At 34.4% G+C, this 23,401-nt stretch overlaps 1 protein-coding gene across 4 annotated transcripts in view; it reads right to left on the reverse strand.

Moving 5' to 3' along the window:
- Positions 1-3,641: 3,641 nt before the first annotated feature.
- Positions 3,642-23,401, reverse strand: part of HSD17B4 (hydroxysteroid (17-beta) dehydrogenase 4) — an 88,996-nt gene continuing 69,236 nt past the window's right edge. For all 4 annotated transcript variants that reach the window (XM_011972845.1, XM_011972844.1, XM_011972843.1 and 1 more), the window contains 7 exons: positions 20,610-20,679; positions 19,895-20,001; positions 18,721-18,807; positions 15,921-16,007; positions 14,489-14,627; positions 9,425-9,552; positions 3,642-4,071 (listed from right to left, as the gene is read on the reverse strand). In XM_011972845.1, coding sequence (XP_011828235.1) covers positions 3,982-4,071; positions 9,425-9,552; positions 14,489-14,627; positions 15,921-16,007; positions 18,721-18,807; positions 19,895-20,001; positions 20,610-20,679 — 708 coding nt within the window. In that variant the 3' untranslated portion in view covers positions 3,642-3,981. The remainder of the gene's footprint in view (positions 4,072-9,424; positions 9,553-14,488; positions 14,628-15,920; positions 16,008-18,720; positions 18,808-19,894; positions 20,002-20,609; positions 20,680-23,401) is intronic.

The raw sequence follows: 23,401 nt of genomic DNA on the forward strand, positions 1-23,401 counted from the left end.
TCCCCTCATAAAAATAGCTTAGTCCACGTTGACCTAAAATGTTCTTCTCTTCAGAAAATCACTTTCCATAACTGTCAGCTTTTGAAGTTTCTGAACTTCAGAATTTCTCAGTGGAACTGGATTATCATAGTTTTTCTGCTTTATTTGTTGACCTATCAGGCAAAGTTAAAATGCTGGGGTAATACTATTCAAATCTATCTATTCCCAATGGGAAAAAAAAAATCAACTTTCTTATTTGTTTGCTTTAAAATATATGCAAAGTTCTGTGAGAAGTCAAAGATTATTCTACCAGGATCGACTGAGCTCAGTCTCACACAGGTGACACTTGGAAGGCTTAGGGCTATATAGTTTACCTGATGTTAAGGTAAAGAAGCAAATTAAGAGAGCTAAAGAACCTGTGGGGTGGATATTTGGGATTTGGCTTTCCAGACCTCCAAGTTTCCTGCTATCACACCCGATTTGCTCTTAGGCCATGTGGCTTGGTTGGGGCTGATCCTATCAGTGTAGAAAAAGAGCTAACAAAGCAGACCTTGAGCCTGCTGCCCTTAGAAAGATATGCTTCTGAGGTTGACCCCTGGCTGGTATCTGGGAACTTAAATTTTGGGAAGCTCACCATTCCCTCACTGAGTGGCTCTCTGTGCCATGTTTGTACAAACAATGTGGTTTATGCTAAACACCTGCTTTCCTCCTGAGTCTGGAATTTGGGGATGTGCTCAGGAAGGGGAGCCCATGTGAATAAGATCCCAGTAAAAACCTGGGGAACTGCCTCTCGAAATGAACTTCACTGGTAGTCAAAGGAAATCACAAAAGAGACAAGTAGAAGTCAGATTAGCAGGTTCATTAAGAAGTTAATATATTTCTCACTGAAAGGTAAGAAGAATTAAGGAGGATGGGGCATTTGACAATATTAAGTATTACAGAAGGGTTAAAGAGCATGACTAATAAGTTGTCAAATCTGGATATGAGTAGTTCTCTGACCATTAATATTGACAGAGATCTGTAAGAAAATTAAAACATAACTTCCTTAAGTTTTAGGTATCTAGGGTATATAATCAACACTTTCATTAATATTCAGTGGCATTAATTTTAATATGTTGTTTCTATTGGACACTAAAGCTTTCCCAAGCTCAACAGAAACAACTATTTAGTATGATAGACCAACATTAAAAATACTGCCATTGTTCTTTTTAATTCAATTGGCATAACAACAGATCACTCTGAATTAAATTTAAAAATACTATACAGTTCATGAGACAAAGGCGTAATTGCCAAAAATATAATTTCTTTCTATGCCTTCTACTTATCCTGTTCACTCATTAAAATCAGCAACAGTCTTCTACTGTTCCATCACTGTTCTAAGTATCGCAATTTGAAATTTCTGAAACCTCCCCGATCCCTGAATTTACATTCTTGTTTCCTCAAACAAAGTGTGCTGAGTTCTACAAAGCCCCGTTCAGGATTGAAAGATATATTCCTCAGCATGATGCTGGTACAAAACAGACATACCGAGCAATGTAACTAAATACAGAACTCAGAAATAAGACTGCACACCTACAACCATCTGATCTTTATCAAACTTGACAGAAACAAGCAATGGAAAAAAGATTCTCTAATAGGCTTAATAAATGATGCGGCAAGTGCTGGTTAGCCACATGCAGAAAACTGAAACTGGACCCCTTTCTTACAACTTACACAAAAACTAACTCAAGATGGATTGAAGACTTAAATGTAAAAACCCGAAACTATAAACCCTAGAAGAAAATCTAGGCAATACCATTCAGGGCATAGGCATGGGCAAAGATTTCTTGACAAAAACGCCAAAAGCAATTGCAACAAAAGCAAAAATTGGCAAATGGGATCTAATTAAACTAAAGAGCATCTGCACAGCAAAAGAATCATCAGAGTGAACAGACAACCTACAGAATGGGAGAAAATTTTTGCAATCTATCCATCTGACAAAGGTCTAATATCCAGAGTCTACAAGGAACCTAAACAAATGTACAGGAAAAAAACAATGCATTAAAAAGTGGGCAAAGGGCATGAACAGACACTTCTCAAAAGAAGACATACATGTGGCCAAGAAACATGAAAAAAAGTTCATCACTGATCATTAGAGAAATGCAAATCAAAACCACAATGAGATACCATCTCATGCCAGTCAGAATAGCAATTACTAAAAAGTCAAGAAACAATAGATGCTGGCAAGGCTGTGAATAAATAAGAACACTTTTACACTGTTGGGGGGACTGTAAATTAATTCAACCATAGTGGAAGACAGTGTGCCAATTCCTTAAAGACTTAGAGGCAGAAATACCATTTGACTCAGCAATCCCATTACTGGGTATTTACCCAAAGGAACATAAATCATTCTATTATGAAGGTCCACGCACACAAATGTTCACTGCAGCACTATTCACAATAACAAAGACATGGAATCAACCCAAATGCCCGTCAGTGATAGACTGGATAAAGAAAACGTGGTAGCTGTATACAATGGAATACTTTGCAGCCTTAAAAAAGAATGAGATCATATCCTTTGCAGGGACATGGATGGAGCTGGAGGTCATCATCCTTAGCAAACTAATGCAGGAACAGAAAACCAAACACTGCATGTTTTCACTTATAAGAGGGAGCTGAATGATGAGAACACATGGACACATGGTGGGGAAAAACTCACACTGGGGCCTGTTGTGGGGGTGAAGGTGGAAGGAGGGAGCACATCAGGAAGAACAGCTAATGGATGCTGGGCTTAATATGTAGGTGATGGTATGAGCTGTGCAGCAAACCACCATGTCACATGTTTACCTGTGTAACAAACCAGCACATCCTGCACATGTACCCCTGAACTTAAGTTTTAAGGAAAAAAAAAACAAAAAAAAAGACAAATTCCCCCAACTGCTGGGCAAGCCAACTCCAGGAGTTGCTCTGCCACTTTGATCAAGGTCATGGCCCCACTGCAGGGCAGGTCATAAGCAATGACTAGCTGCCTCAGGACAATTCTGAATGGCCATCCCAGCTTCAGAGCTACCCAAAAGATCAGTCTAGGCCTTATGGTAACTGTAACCACAGCCTAATGTCTCCGCCCGCCCAGCTCTGCTTCCTTTGCTTCTCCTGGCAGGTACGGCTCCTAAAACCATCTCCCAAATCAACTTCCTGCACATGAATCTCCATCTCAAAGTCGGCTTCCTGGGAAACTCAGCCCGTACTAGCCACCCACACATATTCTCCTCAGCTGTGTTACATGATTGAAATTTATTCCATCCCTGACCTTAGCATCCCACTTGCTGCTGGTCACCTCTGCAGCCAACTTATCCAAAGAGCATCTCCCAGCACACTTCATCAGAGCTAAATGCTGAGGAAAACAGTGACGTGGCAGTACTTGCTAGTGACCATCTTTTTGATTTGAGACTGCTGATTATTCAAGAAAGCTGTACTTCGTAGATTTATAAACATTATATGTTGTAAAGAATTTCCAGCAAAGGGGAGGGGAGAAGAAAGAAAACTATTTGGGAGCACAAGACTTTTCTCTTGCTTTAAAACAGAATACTATCAGAACAAAGTGTGAAAAATGAGTGCATATATGGAAATTCACATAAAAACTGGGGTATCAATAAATAAAAAAATAGAAAATCACAAAAAAACAAAGGTATCAAAGGCTTTTATTGATTTAATTTTCCTTTCAACTTATCAATGCTATCGCAAATTCTAAGGAAATTGGACTTAGGTGAAATTTTTTTATTGTGAAGATACAGATCTAAGAACAGGAGGATAATTATGTGCTAGCTTATATATAGTTCCTTGTAAAAATAATGATACATGAAAAATTAGTAGAAAATGAAAATCTGCAGTTATCTGATATCTGAAAATGTTAAGCAATTTCCCCTGCATCTTAGCTCTAATCACTTTTGCAGAACAATCAAGCATATTTGCGTGAAGAGAGTATTTAATTATCCCATTTTTATTAATAGTGTAGTGTGCCCTTCAGAGCTTGGCATAGTCTTTAAGAATCATCTGAAGTTTCTGGCTCAGCATGATGTTCCCTCTGGCCTTCAGTCTGCCACTAAAGAATGCCTGCAAGGAGAGGAGGGAAAAAGAGTGCCAATTGTTACCATGTTATAGTTTATTTCTTTTTTTTTAAGATCATTATTCAGGCCAAATACAATTGAGTTAATAATTCTGGACAACAAAGGCAACTTTTATTTAGCAATGACAATTTAATAACTATAGATAGCACATACTCTTTAGATATCTAAAAAAGAAAAAATGACTCCTGTGTATTTTAGAAAACTATACAATAATTTATGTGAACTCACGGATCTGGGAGTTCTGTTTCAACCTACATTTCTGGCTTTACTTTAGGTTCTTACATGTGAATTTGAGACCATATTAATAAAAGGCTACACTGTATTTCTAATAAAAATATTCAATTCAGAACTTTTAAAAGGAGATTTAAAATATTTACTACAGTTTCATGAACTAGAAAGCCACGAAATGACAAATTAGAGAATATAACACAATGGTAACAGATCACGGCTGTAGCATCAGAATGCCTGAGTTAAATTCCAGGCTCTGCCCCTTAATAGCAAGGTGAACTTGAGAAAATGCTTAGATATGTGGCCTCTCTGAGCATCAATCTCCTCATCCATAAAACGCCTAACAACAGTACGTAAATAACACAACTCTATTGTACGCGTTAAATAAAATAATGTGTACAGTGCGTAGTTTAGTTTGACGTAATAAGAGAGTATTAATTCATGATTATTACCAAGCAAAAGCTTGTGTGTTAAAAAACGAAGGGTTCCTGTAGCAGTTCTGTATCTAAACTGATAGAGAAACTGGTGCAAGTTCCTTAAGTTCTCCTTCAGTGCAAATTCCCTATCAGTAAAATAAAAATAATCAATCATAGTTTTTATAGCTTACATAAAATATGAAGTGAAAAAGCCTCTAGATTTCCAGCTAAATGGAAAAAATAGAGTGATACCTATACACACTTAGCATTACAAAGCAACTCCACAAATATAATCTCACTTAAGAATCACAGCTGTCAACTTGAAGTGGGCACATCAGCAGTTCTTACCCCGGTTGACAGATGAGAAACTGAATTTCAGAGAGCTTATTAAATAACCTGCTCAAGTCTACAGAGCCAGCAAGAAGTAGAGCCAGGGCTTAAACTCAGGTGTTCTTTGCTCAGCAATGCTTGTTAACAACACTTGTTAACTAGCACCACTCAGTCTCAGAAGCAAACCCTCGTGAACTGGAGAAAAGGCAACAACTTTTTATTCCAGAAATAGTAAGACAGAGCTCATTCAGTCACAATGAAATGCATTCAAACAGGAGACCAGAATTTCAAAACTACGATTTCTTTCACTATGCAGTTACAAAAAACAAACAAACAAAACCATGGTCTGCAACTCGTGCAGGGAAGGAGTCAGTACTTAGGCCTGCCTGCTACGTACTAAACTCTGAAAGAGATTTACAACCTAAAACAAGAATACCTAATTACTTGAAGTAAAAATACCAATTTTGAACATTTTTGAGCAGAAGAATTTTGTACATAAATCTTTCCTCCTATCTATTTTCTTATTTCTTAAAGCTCTTAACGATACGTCCATATTGCCAGTTTCCAAACTCTGCACTGCCATGCACCGGACATCACAGCAAACTCTCTCAGGGGCACTTTGGAATACTGTTAATTTGGAAGGAAAATACAGTCATACTGGTTGAACACAAAAAACTAATTGTTTTGAACTACTTCATAAATGAAACTGTCAGGTATATGGTTTGGCCTAGGAGTGCAATGCAAAAAGTAGTAGACTATAAACTGCCATCAAGGAAGAAGGTCTGGAAGCACTGTGCTTTCCAGAAAGGCTATACCAACTATTGATTAATTGATTTACACAGGGTCTTGCTCTGTCACCCAGGCTACAGCTGAATGATCATGCTCACTGCAGCCTAAACCTCCTGGGCTCAAGTGATCCTCCCACCTCAGACTCTCAAGTAGCTGGGACCACAGGTGTGTGCCACCACACTAGGCTATTTTTTTTTTTTTTTTTTTTTTGGTAGAGACAAGATCTCACTGTGTTGCCCAGGCTCAAACTCCTGGACTCAAGCAATCCTCCTGCCTTGGCCTCCCAAAGTGCTGGAACTACAGGCACCAGACATTGTGCCTGGCCTATACCAATTTTATATTCCTTCCAGCTGCATGTAAATTATCTTATCCTAACCTTAAAAATACTATTTTCTTACACTTTGAAAACATGAGGCAAAAATAACATGCTTTAATTTGTATTTTTGGATACTGGCAAAAATTTTTTTTCTTTTGTAAGTTAGTCATTTCTATTTATTTCATTAATTACTGTTCCATACCTTTTGTCCACTTTTTCTTTTTATTATTATTATACTTTAAGTTCTATGGTATGTGTGCACAATATGCAGGTTTGTTACATATGTATACATGTGCCATGTTGGTGTGCTGCACCCATTAACTCGTCATTTACATTAGGTATATCTCCTAATGCTGTCCCTCCCCCTTCCCTATACCCCAAGACAGGCCCTGGTGTGTGATGTTCCCTTTCCTGTGTCCAAGTGTTCTCATTGTTCAATTCCCACCTATGAATGAGAACATGCAGTGTTTGGTTTTCTGTCCTTGAATAGTTTGCTCAGAATGATGGTTTCTAGCTGCATCCATGTCCCTACAAAGGACATAAACTCATCCTTTTTATGGCTGCATAGTATTCCATGGTGTATATGTGCCACATTTTCTTAATCCACTCTATCATTGATGGACTTTTGTCCACTTTTTCTATTGAGATTGTAGTGCTTTCCAGAATTTTTGGAATTATACTATGTATCATCATTTTATTTTTTTCCCTCGGTTTATGGAAATATACTATAGAGTTTGACATGCAGAAGTTTCTAATTTCTATATAGCCTAAACTACTGATATTGAGCTTTCATTCCTTACTTCTATATTTTCTTTAATCTACCTGAGTATTAACTGAATGTCTACAGTATACTAGGCAATATTCTAGGCTAGGCTGAATATCTGTACCTGTTCTCACAGAGCTAACATTAAACTAGGGGAGTCAAAAAGTAAAATGTAAACAAATAACTAAAGCCTATTATAAATGCAGTGAAGGAGAAAACAGGTTGTTATCAGAATGTAACAGGAAGAAACTACTTTGGATGAAATGAAGCCAGCCATGCAAACAGCTAGGGGGAGAAATTCCAGAAAGGCAAATGCATAGACATTGAAGGAGTAAAAGCTGATGGGAAGGAACTGAGGAAGGACAAAGTAACAACAAAATAACTAGAATTAGCATTATAGGTGACGAGGCAAGTGGCATGGGATAAAGCCGGAAAAAGGAGCAAGGGAAAGAAACATCATCTACGACATGGTAACAGCTAGTTTGGATTTTATACACATGCAAAAGGGAATCTTGGAGATTTTTATCAAGTGGGATGATAAATATGAACCAGTAATTAATGAAAGTAGTAGAAATGACTAACATAAATAATCTAATCTGATTTACATTTTTAAAGGATTACTCTGGCTCCTGGGTGGAGAACAACAGACTGAATGAGAGAGACAAGACTGGAGCAAGTAAGACAGGTGAGAGATGACAGAGGCTGGTATCACGGTGATATCTCTAGAGAGGAAAAGATGAATTCAAGATACAATACATTTTCGAGAAAGATCAGACAGAACTAAGGATGAAAAGGATACAGAAGGGCAGAAGGAATCTAAGATAATTTTTACATTTCTGGGCTTATTAATTTGGGTAAATAGATGATGGTGCCACTCATGAAGAAGGCAGAGACTGGGGGAGAAAAATAAATCACAAGTTCTATTTTGGTCATGGAAAGTTTGACATGCCAGTAAGTTTCCCATCTGAGTGGTCAAGTAGAGGGGTGGTTCTATCACTATGGAGCTCAGAGAAGACCAAGTGGAGCCAAGTTCCTCGCCTGCAGGCCTTTGTACTAGTTGTTTCCTTAGCCTGATGACTCATTCTGATACTCTGTTCAAGTCTCTATCAGGCATTTCAGGTACCTTAGAAAACTCCCAGAAGGTATTTTAAACAATCCAATTTAAAATAGTTCCCCTGTCCTGTCACAGTCCAGCTCAAGGGTTGGCAAACAACAGCTGGAGAACCAGATCTAGTCGGCTGTGTTTCTGTAAAGTTTTATTGTAACACAGTCACACTGCATTGTTTACATATTCTGCATGGCTACTTGAAGGCTACAATGGCAAAGCTGAAGAGCTGCAACAGAGACCATCTTGCCCACAAAGCCTGAAATATTTACTATGTAACCCTTTATAGAAAAAGTTTGCCAGTCATTGCTTTAACACTGTACTCAGCCTTATTTTTCCCTAACTTGAAATTTTATTTCTTTTGCATTAGTACACTAAAAGGAAGCTCCATACAGTAGGGTTTTGTCTTAATTCAGCCGATACCTAGAACCTGAATCAGAGTAGGTACTAAATAAATTCCTGGAAAGAAATTAACAGAGGGTTCACTGCATTGCAAAGCACTATACTAAGCTCTTCATACATATTATTGGGTTTAGTTCTTATAACAAGCCTTTGTAAACATTGTAATTATTAAACTCATTTTACAAATAAGAAAATTAAGGCTCTGGATGTCAGAACCAAGATTCAAATTTAGATTTTATCTGATGCCAAAGACTACTTTTTACCTACTATACTACTTTATAATTCCTTTTAGTCTTTCCATACAGGAAAGTCATATATTTCCTCATTTATTCCAATTACTCCTATGTGAAAGCTATTCTTAAATAACTGCACTCAGCCATTTGTTTGAACTGCTTCATTCTAATAATCAATAAGTTAGTTCCCTTGGGATTTCTAGCTACATAATCACAAATGAAAAATAACAAATTTTTCTCCTCCATTCTAATTGCCACATCAATTACTTTAATTTTGTATATTTGTGGATTGACCAAAAGTTTCAGAATAATATTAACTAAATAATGGTCACAGAAGGCACTCTTGATTTAATTATGATTTTCCACTGAAATGCCTGTAAGATTCACCCTAAGTAAGACATTGGCTATTATGTTAAAATACCATTCTAGTTCCAATATTCAATGATTTCTTAATCTTATATATTGGGAATGTATAATTTTATGTAATATCTACTAATCTATGGTTTTTCACCTTTGAACACATAACAGAACATATTAAAAAATATAGATGTGGATTCAGTCTTAAAAAGTGTCAGCTGAAACTCCATTAAAAAAGAAATACATGACCTGTCAACCAGAATATCAGTAGCAACTATGTCGTCTTCAGAGTTGTAAGAAACCTGGCTTATTAATCAGAATTTGGGAGTCAGCTTAAAAACTGCAATTGTCAAAGAGGAAACAATAAAACAATGAATAAATGAACATTTGAGAACATTACCTTCTGAGGGTCAAGCTTGCCTAGGACCACCTCCATGAAATCTTCATCTGAAAGTATGATTGTTGTATCAGCAGCACCTTTTGCAGGGCCTTGGTACACTTTTCCAGAACCACTCTTCAGGTCAATAGCTGGGGAAAATAGGAAGAAACCAATGTGTATCTTTTTCTCTCCACAAAATGAGGGTAAAATAAACCAAGTAAAATGCAGACATTTCTGTAGTTTCCACATTAATGTGGCACTTATTCTACACTTATTCTCTTGATTATACATTATCTGTCATTTAGAAAAAAGCAAAATATAGAAATACAAGAATACAGAAATTCAAGGTAAAGAAGTGGAACTTCCAGTTCTGTAGTGGCTCAAGTCATGGTCTGCAACCACCACCATCACCTTGGGTTTATAGACACTTATAAGATCACAGCTAAACTTATTGCAGAAGTGAAGAAATAGACTGTATTCATTTTCTCTTAGTGGCAGAATTCATTATAGGCAACTTATTGTTGATTTTTTAGCTCTGTATTTATGTAATAACTAAGCTTCGGAAAGCGTCCACAACAATTTCAGTCACACTTTACAGCATTCAGTGAGGGAGGGGTGAGGTAACAGATGAGAATATGGCATCTGAAAACTCGGAGACCCCTGAGGATCCTGTTAGGATGTATACTTTACAAATCACAAAGGGCTACTACAAGAGAAAGAAGGAAGTGTTTTTGTTTATGCCACCTTCCCTTAATATTAGAAGGTCTTTGCTAGCATAAACATTGTTTTGTCTTTGTATCCCCTATACTTCCTTGAAGAGAAAATACTTAGGAGTTATTTGTTAAATGGAAAAGCACATGAAAGAAGGATGTGTAACCTCCCCAATATATATATATATAAAATATATATTAATAGTAACAAACACAAAGAAAAAAAAACTCAGGTTAAAAATTAAGATTTTTTAAAAATCATACCAAGAGCATACTAGTTTTGTGTTATTTCTGCCAAAAGTTCATAAACTAAAACTAATCATGAAAAAAGCATCAACTAAAAACAAACCAAGAAGCATGCTATAAAGTAATTGGTCTCCAGTCTTCAAATATCTCAAAATCAGGAAAAGCAAAGACTGAGGAACTCATCCAGATTAAAGCAGACTAGAGACCTAAGAACCAAATGTAATGTATAATCTCAGATTGGACCCTGATCAATTCTTTTTCTTTCTTCATTTTAATAACGAATAATAAGTATTATTGTTTTGCAATAAAGGACATTATTGGGACAACTGTTGAAATATTAACCAGATCTGTAGATTAGCTAATATACTGCATCAATGTTAATCTCCTGATATTGATCTTTGTTGTATGAATAGATGAGAGAATGTCTTTGTTCTTAAAAAATGCCAGTAGAATAGTCTCTTAGGCATAAAAGGACATCATGTCTGCAAGTTACTCTTAAATGCTTCAGAAGAAAAAAACACATATGACAGAAAAAAATAGTAAAGAAGATGGGATACAAATTTTAACAATTTGAGGAAACTGGATGAAAGACAAAAGTTCTCTACTATTTTTGCAACTTTTCTATAATTCTGAAATTGTTTCAAACAAAAAAATTACAAAATGATGTTATTAAGAAGAATAACACATAGAAGATGGAAAGTCAAAATTGTTTTAAATGATTTTTTGCATTTGTGTGTACTTTTGAAGATAAATGTACATGAGCATGCAGTCAGGAGCTGCTGCTGGTAAGAGAAGCAGCAGCCACTGTTGCTTTGGGAATAGTGACCCCTGAGGCAGATACGCCTCCAACAGGCCCCCATTCCTAACTGGAAAGCATATTTCTTTTCAATGAAAATCTTTCAAGACTTTTCTATAAATGCATGAGACATTCATTTCAATCCAAATCCAATGTTTGGAATCAACACCCTTGAGATTTATTTCATATCCAAGTTGAGAATCCTAAGCGGCAATCTGGTTTGACTGCTAGAAGATGAGCACCAACCCAGGAGCTCAGAGGTTTTAATGATCACATGGTATCCTCAAGAATTAATTATTCTGGTATCGAAAGAATGCCCATTCCCAAACCTCTGTAAATTCTTACATATTGTGGCAAATGTCTAAAATTCAAAATAGATAACCTCTAAGAGCCAAAGAACATCCTCATCCAGTCACATCGTCATACAATATACATACAGTACATAATGGAGGCTTGGATTTTGTCTAGATATGCAGACTTTACACAATTAATTATAGTACATATCTTTTAAAACTCGGTTCATTTTATTATTTAACAAATAATATTCAAACAAAAATCCATAGTATTTGTACCATCTTGCTATCTAAATGTAAATTCCTCTTATGTTCCTATAATGGAAATGATTACAAACATGTGAAAGGAAACCAAATTTAAATTCAGGAGGAAAACCACCAAACTGCTCAAAGCCAACCAGCTTAAATGTATCATCCTAAAGAAAACAAAACAGATTTTGCTCAGCAACATTGTATTCAGCACATGGAAATAAATCTTTGTAAAAAGTTTCAGTAATATTATTTTACAGGTATTGGATACATTCAAACAATAGATTTCTATTTGAAAGCATAGGATTGTCTGTGCCTAGAATACCAATAAATTGCATATTTAAAACCTGTGGGCCAAATTCTAGGACATTCATTTTGTTTACAGACAAATGGAGATTTTAGAACCATTATTCCATAAAATGAACAGGAACAGCAGGACCAACAAACATTTTCCTTCCATTTTCTTCCCACGTCATGAAGCAAGGTGGTGCATGAAGTTAACGTTCTTCGTTCCAACTACTAATTCCTCAAATATGCTTTCCAACTCTCTGCCTCCAGCTATGAAGTTACTCCTAAATTCCAGACCCACAGTCTGCACAATCTAGTCCAGGTACAATGTGGGTACCACAATTTATCTTCTTCTCTCCCAAACCTTCCTCCTCTACCTGTTTCATACTTCTAGTAATGCAGCCAATATCCTCAAGCACACAGGCTCAAAACCACAGCATTAGTTTTGACTCTTTCTCATTTCTTTTGTTTTTCAGACATAATCAGTAGCTAAGTTAGCCAATTCAATCTTAGCAATAGTTCTATATAGGCCCTCTCCTCTTCATTATTACCATTTCCTTAATTGAGGTCTTCCTTCCTTTCACTCTGCAGTGCAACAACCTTTGTTTCCTCAACTCCAGTATTTCAGCTTTCCTGACACACTGCCTCTAAATAATTATTCCTATGGATTTAAAAAAAACAAAAGGCATCCTGTCTATTCATATTTGTGGTCTCCACCTAGCAGAGAACTTGGCATATAAATACTCAAATGTTCGTTGAATGAACCAATCCTCCCATTTCTGAAAGCAGAGACCACCCTTTTCCATGTCTCTTAACACTTGTGTTCTACAAGAATTATTTATATACATGTACAGGTCCACAATTCCTTATCTGAATGAACTGCTTCAGGCTGATGTGTTTTGGAATTTGGAATCAGATTTTAGGAAGGAAATATAATACATAAAACATGTATTCCATATTACAAATGGCCCCCAACAGTGCAACAATCTATAAACAAGTATATTACTTCTATACTTGTCTAACTCACACTAGGTGAGTTAAAGACAATCAATAGCATCATGTAAGTTCAAGTCAGGCTTCACCACCAGTGAATCAAGAGAAAAAAACTGTTCATTTTTAGAGCTTTCTGGTTTCTGGAGTTTCAGATAAGAGTACCTATGTTTTAATTTTCAGGAGCAGACTATTCTGTAGGCCACATAAATCCTCTGATTCTTTATCTTCCTTATGCCTTTATGTCATCTTTCATTTTCTCTGAATTTTTACTGTTGCTTAGAACAATAAAATAGGATTCAAAGGGTTTACTACAACAACTCCTGGCTGGGTTTAGAAATTAATAGCAATAAATACTATAAAATACGTTAGTTACTTATGAAATATCTCACTGGAATCATATTATACTTACATATTTCACTCATACTATATAAAAAATAAACATCACTATCCATACAATAAATGCATTATTTTAATAAAAGGTAAAGCATCAGTTTCAGAACCTTTTTTTAAAAGGCAGCCATACTATTTTCTAAAACTATGCTTTCTACATGGCTTTTAACACTCATTCAACAAATACAGAGTCAGGCTAGTTATTATGTGTTATTGACCATACTAGAAGCTAGACATAAACAAACTGCAGCCATTTCTCAGGGTTAAGTCCAAAGTCAAATGAGAGAAAACATACAATTATAAATGACCATAATACAGTAAGATAACTGTGACAAGCAACAGACTCTGTTGAAAGGGAATTTAGGAACTTAGTCTTCTACCTCCTATCCTTTTTCATCTTTTCAACCTAATTGAAGAATCTCTAGAAAAATAAAGGTGAGGTCAGAATATTCTATAAATAAAAGTTTGTGCCATGATTAAGGATGTGAGTTACACGGCAGATGCAAAAGATCTGATAGAATATTTTTTCTTTATTCTTTTTATCCTCTAATTTCTCTTTCTTCACAAAATGGTACCAGGGTCCCCTTGGACCTCCACAACAGTGAAAAGAAATATGATTGCTTTCTCTCTGCAGCAAGATGTTTTATATTGGGTGCATGGCACTCTAATAGATAATTTCCCTAGACTAGATAAACAAACACCTTTGACTACAATCTGTATATATCTAGAAAATAGTGATTTTATATTGATAATTAAGATAATCCAAATTATTGTTTTGGTATGAAGAAAATAACTTTATAACTGTCAAACATCATGACTTAAAAATACTTCATTTTGACTTGATGAATTTGATAAAGATGCATATAGCCAAGATGACTGTTTAAACTACTGTCAAGGGTTATAATGAAATCTTAAAACAGATATTTTCATTTCAATTGATTCTCTACATCTCACACACACACCCCTCTTTGGACATTCCCAAACCTATTCATTCCCACGGGAAAAGAAAAAAAACTTACCTAAAAAGGTAAGATTTACCTACCTTCAAAGGTCTTTGTTAAAAAGATACTTTTTATTTACTAAGAATTAAGAATATTATAAAATCAGGGCTATAACTTACTCCACTTAGCCCCAATATTTCCGCCTTTGGTTATATGCCACTCAAATACAGCATTTACTTTCTTCACCACCTCAGGCCCAACATCCTTTAGGCGGCGTCCTATTTCCTCAAATACGAGCGTACTCTGAAGCTTCCCACCCTAACAACAACAAAAAAATTAACTTTAAAAGTTCTGTAAAAATTACTCAAGGAGAAAAGTGATTATAAAATATATGTGCAAAAAAAATGACTTTTTAAAACTCTGTACATAAGTCAGTTTTCTTCATACAATGTCTTTCATACTTTCTTTATATTGGATTTTACGTTTATGAGAATTCAGAAATAATATTTTAAAAGAAAAATAGGAACTGGACAACCTATGTTTAGCTAACTTCAGGAAGATCCTGATCAAATTAATCAACTTCTGTGGTCTCATTTTTTTATTTATAAAATGGGACTAAATTACATGAAGTCTGAATTTCTTTATGGCTGTAACCTTCTTAAGTTTTGGGGGGTTTTTTTGTTTTTTTTTTTTTTTCCTTTTTTTTTTTTTTTTTTTTTGAGACAAACTCATTGCCCAGGCTAGAGTGCAGTAGCGTAATCTCAGCTCACTGCAACCTCTACCTCCAAGGTTCAAGTGATTCTCCTGCCTCAGCTTCTTGAGTAACTGGGATTACAGGAGCCAGCCACCAAGCCTGGCTAATTTTTGTATTTTCAGTAGAGACGGAGTTTCACCATGTTGGCCAGGCTGGTCTTTAACTTCTAACTGCAGGTGATCTAACCACTTCAGCCTCCCAAAGGGCTGGGATTACAGACATGAGGCACTGAGCCCGGTCTAAATTTTTTTTGTTTTTCTTAGCCTATTCTTAAGGAATTTTAATTTTCAGTCAGTTATGTGGTTTATAACAGACAATTAAAGATCATGGGGATCAAAACCTCAACATTACAAAGCTAATATTTCAGAAATAAGCATTTTCATCAAAAGTCTCAGCATGCTAATAAAGAATACAATGTTTTAATAAATTACACACACTATTGGTTTATATATTTGCATACAAAGCTTTATATAAATCTTTAAATCTTAAATTTAAATCTTTATATAAATCTATAAATCTTAAAGGTACAGGATATTCAACTTTTTAATCTATTTTTCTCCAAAATGCTGTTTGCTTAAGATTCTGATTAAACAACTGATTTATATACTCTAAAACTAGAAAATTACGTTCTCTTGAAAGATATCCCAGTATTCTGCAAAACAAGTTTTTTAAAGTTTATAAATTGCCAGAGTATTCCCTCTATTCCAAGTGGTTTTGAAATTAATGTCTTTCACTTCAAGAATTAAGAATAGTTTCATGGTTGTTAATTTTCTAAAGTAGCCTAACCATTCTTAAAGTCACCTTAACTGAAATTCCTAAATGAGGAAGTGGCTTGGATACTAATCTTTATAACCTACCTCAGAGGGTGTCTTAGCTGAAGTATCAGATGTTGGTGCAAGGTCCACATATGCATTTGAAATGACAATGTCTCCAGTTTCTTGGACCTCAGGAGGAGAAGAAAAAAAAAAAAGATTTATTCTGATTACAATGGAAGTGTAATTTCACTGTGAAACAGTACAAATTCTAAAATTTATATTTTTTCCTCATATGAAAAAGAATATAATAATCCAGATAAAATAAAAGGCTGATAAAGTAAATGTCAAGATGAATAAACACAAAGGCTTTCTGATTTCATACAACTGTTACTAACCCTGGCTTTACAATCAACTGGAGCCCTTAGGAAAAAAAAAAACCTTGTGAGGTCCCATCCCCCAAAATTCCAATGTAAATACACTGATAGAGACTGGGCCTTGGTATTTCAGGCATTTTTTTAGGGGGAAGTGGGGATCAGGGGATGAACTCTTATAAATAGAATTCAGTCCATGCTGAATCCTTATAAATAGTAAAAGGCATAGCACAATAGTCACATGAGGCAGTGGTACTCAGAGTACATTTGTTCTGCTAATATAGAATAAAATTGGCTAGGAATAAACCATAATAGTGTTTTTTAAGTAGTAATTCCAGGTCTTATTTCAAGAGGAAGTGTACACAGCATAAGTTAAATGCCTAAATAGGCTTTTATCAAAATGGTCATTAAAGGAATTCAAATTCTGATTCCTAGTCCCTCATTTCAAATTATTCCAATGGCTATTCTTTCATAAAAATTGTGGTATTGCTACAAATGTATAGGATAAGTTTCTAAAGTTTAAGGTAGCATTTATTAAAACTTTGATTTTTAACAATCAAGAAGATCATTCTCTTGACTACATCTCATCATATTTTGGAGGAAAAAAGATCTTTCAAGTAATTTGTTCTCTTTACTTCAAATTACATACATTGAAAAGCATGGAAAGAGATAATTAATTCACAAAATGCACTTTAGTAAATTACTTTATTGTTAACAAGTCAAACAAATCATTTTAAAACACTGGTTTAAAATGTTTCTTATATCTTAAGAATAGAAAGGAAAGGAGGAATGGAAGAAGGGAGGGAGAAAGTGAGAAAAGGAGGAAGGGAGAGAAGGAGTCCTAAAACTAATAGAAAAAGAATATCTATAATCACTGAAGAAAAATATAGCAAATATGCTGAAAAGATAAAACAGCATGCTTAGGATTTAACAAAATGGCAAGAATACTTTATATTTAGACATTTAATCATTTCTCAGCCCTTCAAGTTTGTATCCATAAAGTTATTTACATACTATTCATCACCAGAATTGCAGGAAAATAAAAATCTGTAATATAGGCATGGTCCTTAACACTTTTAGAGTTCATAATCTCAATCAAAAAGCAAAACTTACTCATACAAAACAAATTAGAAAATGTGAGGGCTCCAAAATATGTGGCACAGATATTAGCTGCAAAGGCTTACAGAGAACACTAATTTGAGTGTATGTATGGGTAGGAAAGTGGGGAATAGTAAGAGACTGTCTCTAAGAGCAAAGTGGAGCTTGAACTTAAGCCTAAAGGACAGGAAGAATTTGAAAAGTAAAATAAACAATATGTACAGATTAAGCAGGAAAATGATACTGCAACCAACAGAAAGGAATTAGGAGTAAGGCAACCATGTAAGAAGAATTTTGCAGAGTTATCTATTTGTGAAAGAAAACATGATACAAAAAAGACATTTGGGGCCTGGAATCAAAGCTTTGAAGCCATGCTGATCTGGTTTCTATCCCAGCTCAACCACTTGCTCTGTGACCATCAGCAAGTTATTTAGGACACCTAGATTAGATTTTCTTAGGAACCTAGATTTTCTTATATTTACATGCAGATTTATTATGCATATTAAAGAAAATACTATTGCCAGTTTATAGGTTCTCAATAAATGAAAGCTAATACCATTATCATTGGAGTTGTTTAATATGCTCTATATAGCATGAAATGATCAAGCCAAAAAGTATTACCCTGGTCAACTGTGTTAACAAAAACTGTCTTTCAATAACTTGCAAATAAAACAATGATTGCATGTCCTTTTAGTATTTTACTGGAGCATTGCTAACAGCCTCACCCCAAAATAACCTCACTCTATAGGGAGGTACACCTTTATTTGGCTTGTCACTTACTATTTGCTAGGCCCAGACTCTGTGATGTACTTGTTAATTTGTGGATTTTTGTGTAATCATGCATACGATTTCTGTCCACAGAAAAACCATAAAGGGTAAGATTTTATTGTTCTGCAGGATATTAACTAATTTTGTCTCTAACTCTGCAAAATTATTTTAGAATGACTTTCCTATTGGACCATATAAACATGTTGTTCTAACTGTCTTTTGAACATATTTTATCATATTGCAAGATCCTTCATTAATGAGTCAAAGATTTCTGTTGTGTTTTCACTGTCTATCTGTCTGAGTCATGCCTTTAAATTTTTTAAGATGATATTTTGACAATGACTTGATTGACTAGTTGAGCCAAAAAGACATGGTTGGTTGGGTTTTCAGAATATCTGGGCCACTGCTACACAGATAGGTACCAATTTAGTTGAAAATAAAAGAGAAAATAAAACACAAGGTGCAAAACACTTTTTTTCTTTTTTAAAAAAGTGTTGCTTGATAAATAAAAACTTTGAAAATCCCAGACAAGATGTATCTTATTTTTAATTAAAAGTTACAAAAAGAAATTTTCTATCCATAGTACTAACCAAAAAAAAAAAAAAATGATAAGATGGAACACAAAGACAAAGCATGTGAGAAGGGTGGCAAAGCAAAATTCATACCTTGGTTTGAAAATGAATTCTGTTTCCTTCCTTCCACATCTCAGTTTGTAGAGTTTGTCCTGGATATACTGGTTTTGCAAAACGAGCCTTTAAAAAAGAGTTGTGGGGTTAAAAATGTTTTAAAAGGAAACTCTTTTACTTGTAGGAGAAAAAAATTGGAAAGCAAATTAGAGAGCACAAAAGAAAAAACAACTCGAGGTTTAAAGACATTTAAATTCATAAAAGACCTAAATATAATATGAAAAAAAAAGTAAAATAAAGATGTAACTAGCATAAGTAAGCCGATTCTTTATCTTTCAAAGTATGGAATCAAAAAATAGTGTTTTTTATCTTGACAAATCAAGAAATAAAACCATAATCATATTAGGTAAAGTTATATAGGTACCTCAGAACAACTTAAATAGTTAAAAGTGGTACAAATTAAGTCCGAGGAATGAGGCCTGGGGTGAGTATATAGGGCAAAATAATTCCACTTTTTATTTCATAATTGTCTGTATTATTTTCTCTGTGTATATATTACTGGATAATAAAAAATAGTTGTAATAAAACGAAAAGCATGAGAGTAATCAGTGCTAACAAAGGCAATGCACTGCTGCATGGAGAATAAATTAAAAGCTTTCGGAGCTATTTGACAATGCCTTAAACTTTTTTAAGCATACATCTTTTGGCTTAAACTTACACAAAAATAATGTGGGCATGGATATTTTGTTACTTATAATGGATAAAAATTTGAAATCAACTAAAAAGTACAGAGTTAAAACAACAAACAGTCATTATATTGCTGTAGATGTATGTTTATTGGACTTAATTAGCCACTTAACATTTTTAATTAAATTAAGGAAAATGATAAAACAGTTTTAAAAAAAAGCAAACCTTGAGTTTTCAAGGCATATGTACTGATACATACATATATATATATATATGCACCTAATTAATTTATAAAGCAACCCAGTTGATGTTAAAATTGCAACTGTGCATCCTTCCTGGTGCATGTGCAACAGAGCTATTTATAGCTACAAAAAGAAAGTGTGCTGATTGCCAGATCAATGAAATAATAAAAATGTACATTGCCGTAGTACAGTATCTATTTTAAGTTAAATCAGTAAAACCCCTTTTCTTCTCTAAACATAGAAAAAGGAAGTAATATTCAAATTATATAATAATATACATTTACCTTAATTGCCTTGAATCTTGACACATCATTATCTGCAAACTGCTGTAAAATACGCCTGGCAGAAAATCCAAATGTACATAATCCATGTAATATGGGCTTGTCAAAACCTAGGAAAGAGAGAACACTGAGTTAGATATACGTTCCTTTAAAGGTTAAAAATCAAGTATAGTTAATTCAGGACTTTAAAAATGTCTTTAGACTGCAGTAGCATGAATTATACCATCTATTTTAAGAAACACAGTAGATATTTTTTAAAGAGTATTTCCTGGGAGGAAATTATAAAATAAAGAAAGAAAAAACAAAAACAAAAACAAAAAAAGAATGTGAGAGATCTGTAAACCCAATTGTTTTGTTTAGTTTTAGTTGTAACCATGAAATCATCCAGGGTCCTCTCAATATCCACATAGGTAGATGATCCTTCCCTACCTTTCAGTTCCTTGCTTTCTCTCCAACGACTTCATGACACCCACCCTCATGGTCCTATCCTAGACCTCGCACTAGCAGGAACTTCCATCCACCATAATCTGAATTTCAAGTGCACTATTTTCTGAACACATTTCCTACCTTTCCATATCCTTTGCATAAATGTAATATATAAAATTTTTAAAATGTTACTCAAACTACCAGTCATAAGTAGTAGTGTCTTTACATTATTTAGTTAATTAAATATCGAATAGCTAATATTTTTCATTGATACATATTATCGGCAGCTCACCTGCTAGACTAGCAAAGTTAGGATCAATGTGTAAGGGATTCCAGTCTCCACTGAGGCGGTACAAAGCAGCCTGTGGAGAAAGCATAAACATAACTAGAACTCAGTGTTTTGTTAAAATATATTAGATGAAAAATAGGAAACATGGCTGGTTATTGGTATAAACACTGTATCATAACGTACCTGAGGCTCTGATTTTAAAAATAATTATTTGTAACAATAAAGATTACATATAATGAAATGTTTTTGTAACACTTGCCACTAAAATCAGTGGGGGAGGAAAAAATGTAGAAAGGGAAGCCAAGAATTACATATGGGTAAAACACTGTTACTACTGCCTAAGGAGACATTCACAAAAAGAAGTCAATCAGTCTACTCCCATTTATACACAGATAAGGTAAATGTTTATAGTCTGTTCTAAGCAAGCAAAATTTATGCCAACTTTCTTACTAGGGTGTTTTAAATTGAAGCTTCTAAGACCATATCAGACATAGAAACATCAAAGACTTCTCACTAACTTTCATGCTGCTGGTACACTAAATCCTGAACATTAGCTCACCCTGCAAGAAAACTGACTGAACTGATAGCTTGCTATTATGATAAAAGTTCTGCTCAGTCCAGATATCCACATCACTGGTTTACTTAGATAAGGTAGGATTAGCAGTGTGGCCTGGATAACAGTAGGGAAAAAGTCACCATACTTTCTGGCATTTAAATGGTACATTCTTCCAAGTTATAAAGCACTTACCAGCACTGAAAGGAAGAAATTCACCAAACAGCTAATAGTAAGTGTATTTAATGTATCTGTAAACTTGACCCTTCTAGGTCAGCCTCAAGACTTCTTCCCTTTCTCATTAATTGCTGTGTTGTTTTCCAAAGACTACTGAAATGTTGTGTAAAGACTAGCCATATATTTTTTAAATTACTGATCTTTTATTACTTTTAAATTATTTTTAACAAGTTTTATTTATAGAAAATACTCTGTAATTCATAAGAAAACATGATTTTCTTTTTAATGCTTTGCATAAATCCAATAAGCTCTTTTCCTTCCCCATCACTCCATATAATGGTTCTATAGATTATTCACTTTCTCAATGACTCAATATTCTTTCTTTTACAAGTCTTCTTAATACAATGAAATAAAATAAACCATTATTGAATACTGGTGACTTGCAAGATCCTATAAGAGATGCTAAGGAAGTAAACAATAATTTTTAAAAAGAACTTTATATAATAAAATGTTAGCAAATATATATCATGATGTTGTATACAAATGAAAGAAAGACACATTTCAGGGCCTGAAATTGTGACAGGAAATTGTCAAACACATGCTAGATGATGGGATTTGGTACCAGGCAGATCTCGATTCAAAGCCAGCTCTACCATTAATGGGCAAGTTTCTTCACCACTCTAAGCCTCAATTTCTCATTCAGAAACATTTAGAGGCTAACAGAACTTACTCTCACAGAGTAGTTGGAAAAAGGTGGGATAAAGCTTACAAGGTATTATATTTGATACATAATACCTCAATAAATGTTATTTTTAAAGATTATAGCAACAATATAAACAACCAAGTTTCTAAGATTAGTACTAGTATTTTTATCCCACATTTATCATTCCTATAAATGAAAACAATGTTCTAAAGAAATCATATTAATATGAAATATCTCACATTATTTCAATGATGGCATTGCTTTCTATAGATAACAGAGTTAGTTAAACAAAGACAAAAAAGGCTCATTATGAGAAACGACAAAAGCCAACTGACTGGATGTTTGACCCATTCAATCATAGCACAAAATAAGCACCGTTCAATTAATAATGACCACTGCCAAAGCTTATCTTCTACATATTTTGAAGAAAAGGCATATTTCAGAAGGAAAGCTAAAAGTTTCTTGTTTTGTTTCATTTCTGCCTAGAAATGTCATTATAAATAACAACCACCAAAAAGTAAGAAAAAGACAAATAGCTATATATTATATTGCATATTAAAAGTAGGTGGGAGGATAATCTGTATATAAGTAAACTATTTCTTAATTTGATTTTTTAAAAATTGTACCATTAAGTTAAACTAAATGTTAAATAAATAGGCTCAGGAAACTAGTGCTTTCTAAGTCTTCATATCCTCCAAAAAACTATACAAATAACGAAACAAATAAAACTACACAAATCTCAAGCCTACAGTGTAACTATAAGACAGAGAACACTGCAAACTTCAAATTCCAGTGAGTCTTAATATAAACACCACTTTTCTATCACTGCTAACTTGTGAGCACCCTCTGAAAGCTACTGCAAAGTGGCAGGGCTGGGGGCGTGCAAAAGCAGTGCATGGAAGAGGGAAAAGGAAAATCACTCCCAGATAAATCCATCTTAAGAGCAAAAATACTGAAATGAATCCTGGAAGATTAGAGCACTGACTACAGTGAAAAGAATTAATAGTACACCAGCCTTCCAGTGGCAGTCCCAGAAAGGTATCACTTTCTGGGAGAAGAATATAAAACCAAGATATCCCCTTTGGAAACTGGATGGTGAAGAAAAAAAGAAGCAAGAGAGGAAATTAATGATCCTGCAAGATAATTTATTTTTATTTTTTTAAATAAAACACCTCCCCACAGTGCCCCTTCTTTAAAGCCACCCACTAAAGAAATTGCATTTTGCTACACAGAGAGAAAGGGCAATTTTGAACTAAGAATCTTGGAAATCATCCCAAACCACAAAATGCACAGAGGTAAATATTCTTCATCTATACAATGCTACCATAAAACTAAAACTGAAAATGCAAAACAAAACCTTTT

This window comes from Mandrillus leucophaeus, unplaced genomic scaffold (assembly GCF_000951045.1).
Source record: "Mandrillus leucophaeus isolate KB7577 unplaced genomic scaffold, Mleu.le_1.0 Scaffold131, whole genome shotgun sequence".
In the NCBI taxonomy this organism is placed as follows: Eukaryota; Metazoa; Chordata; class Mammalia; order Primates; family Cercopithecidae; genus Mandrillus; species Mandrillus leucophaeus.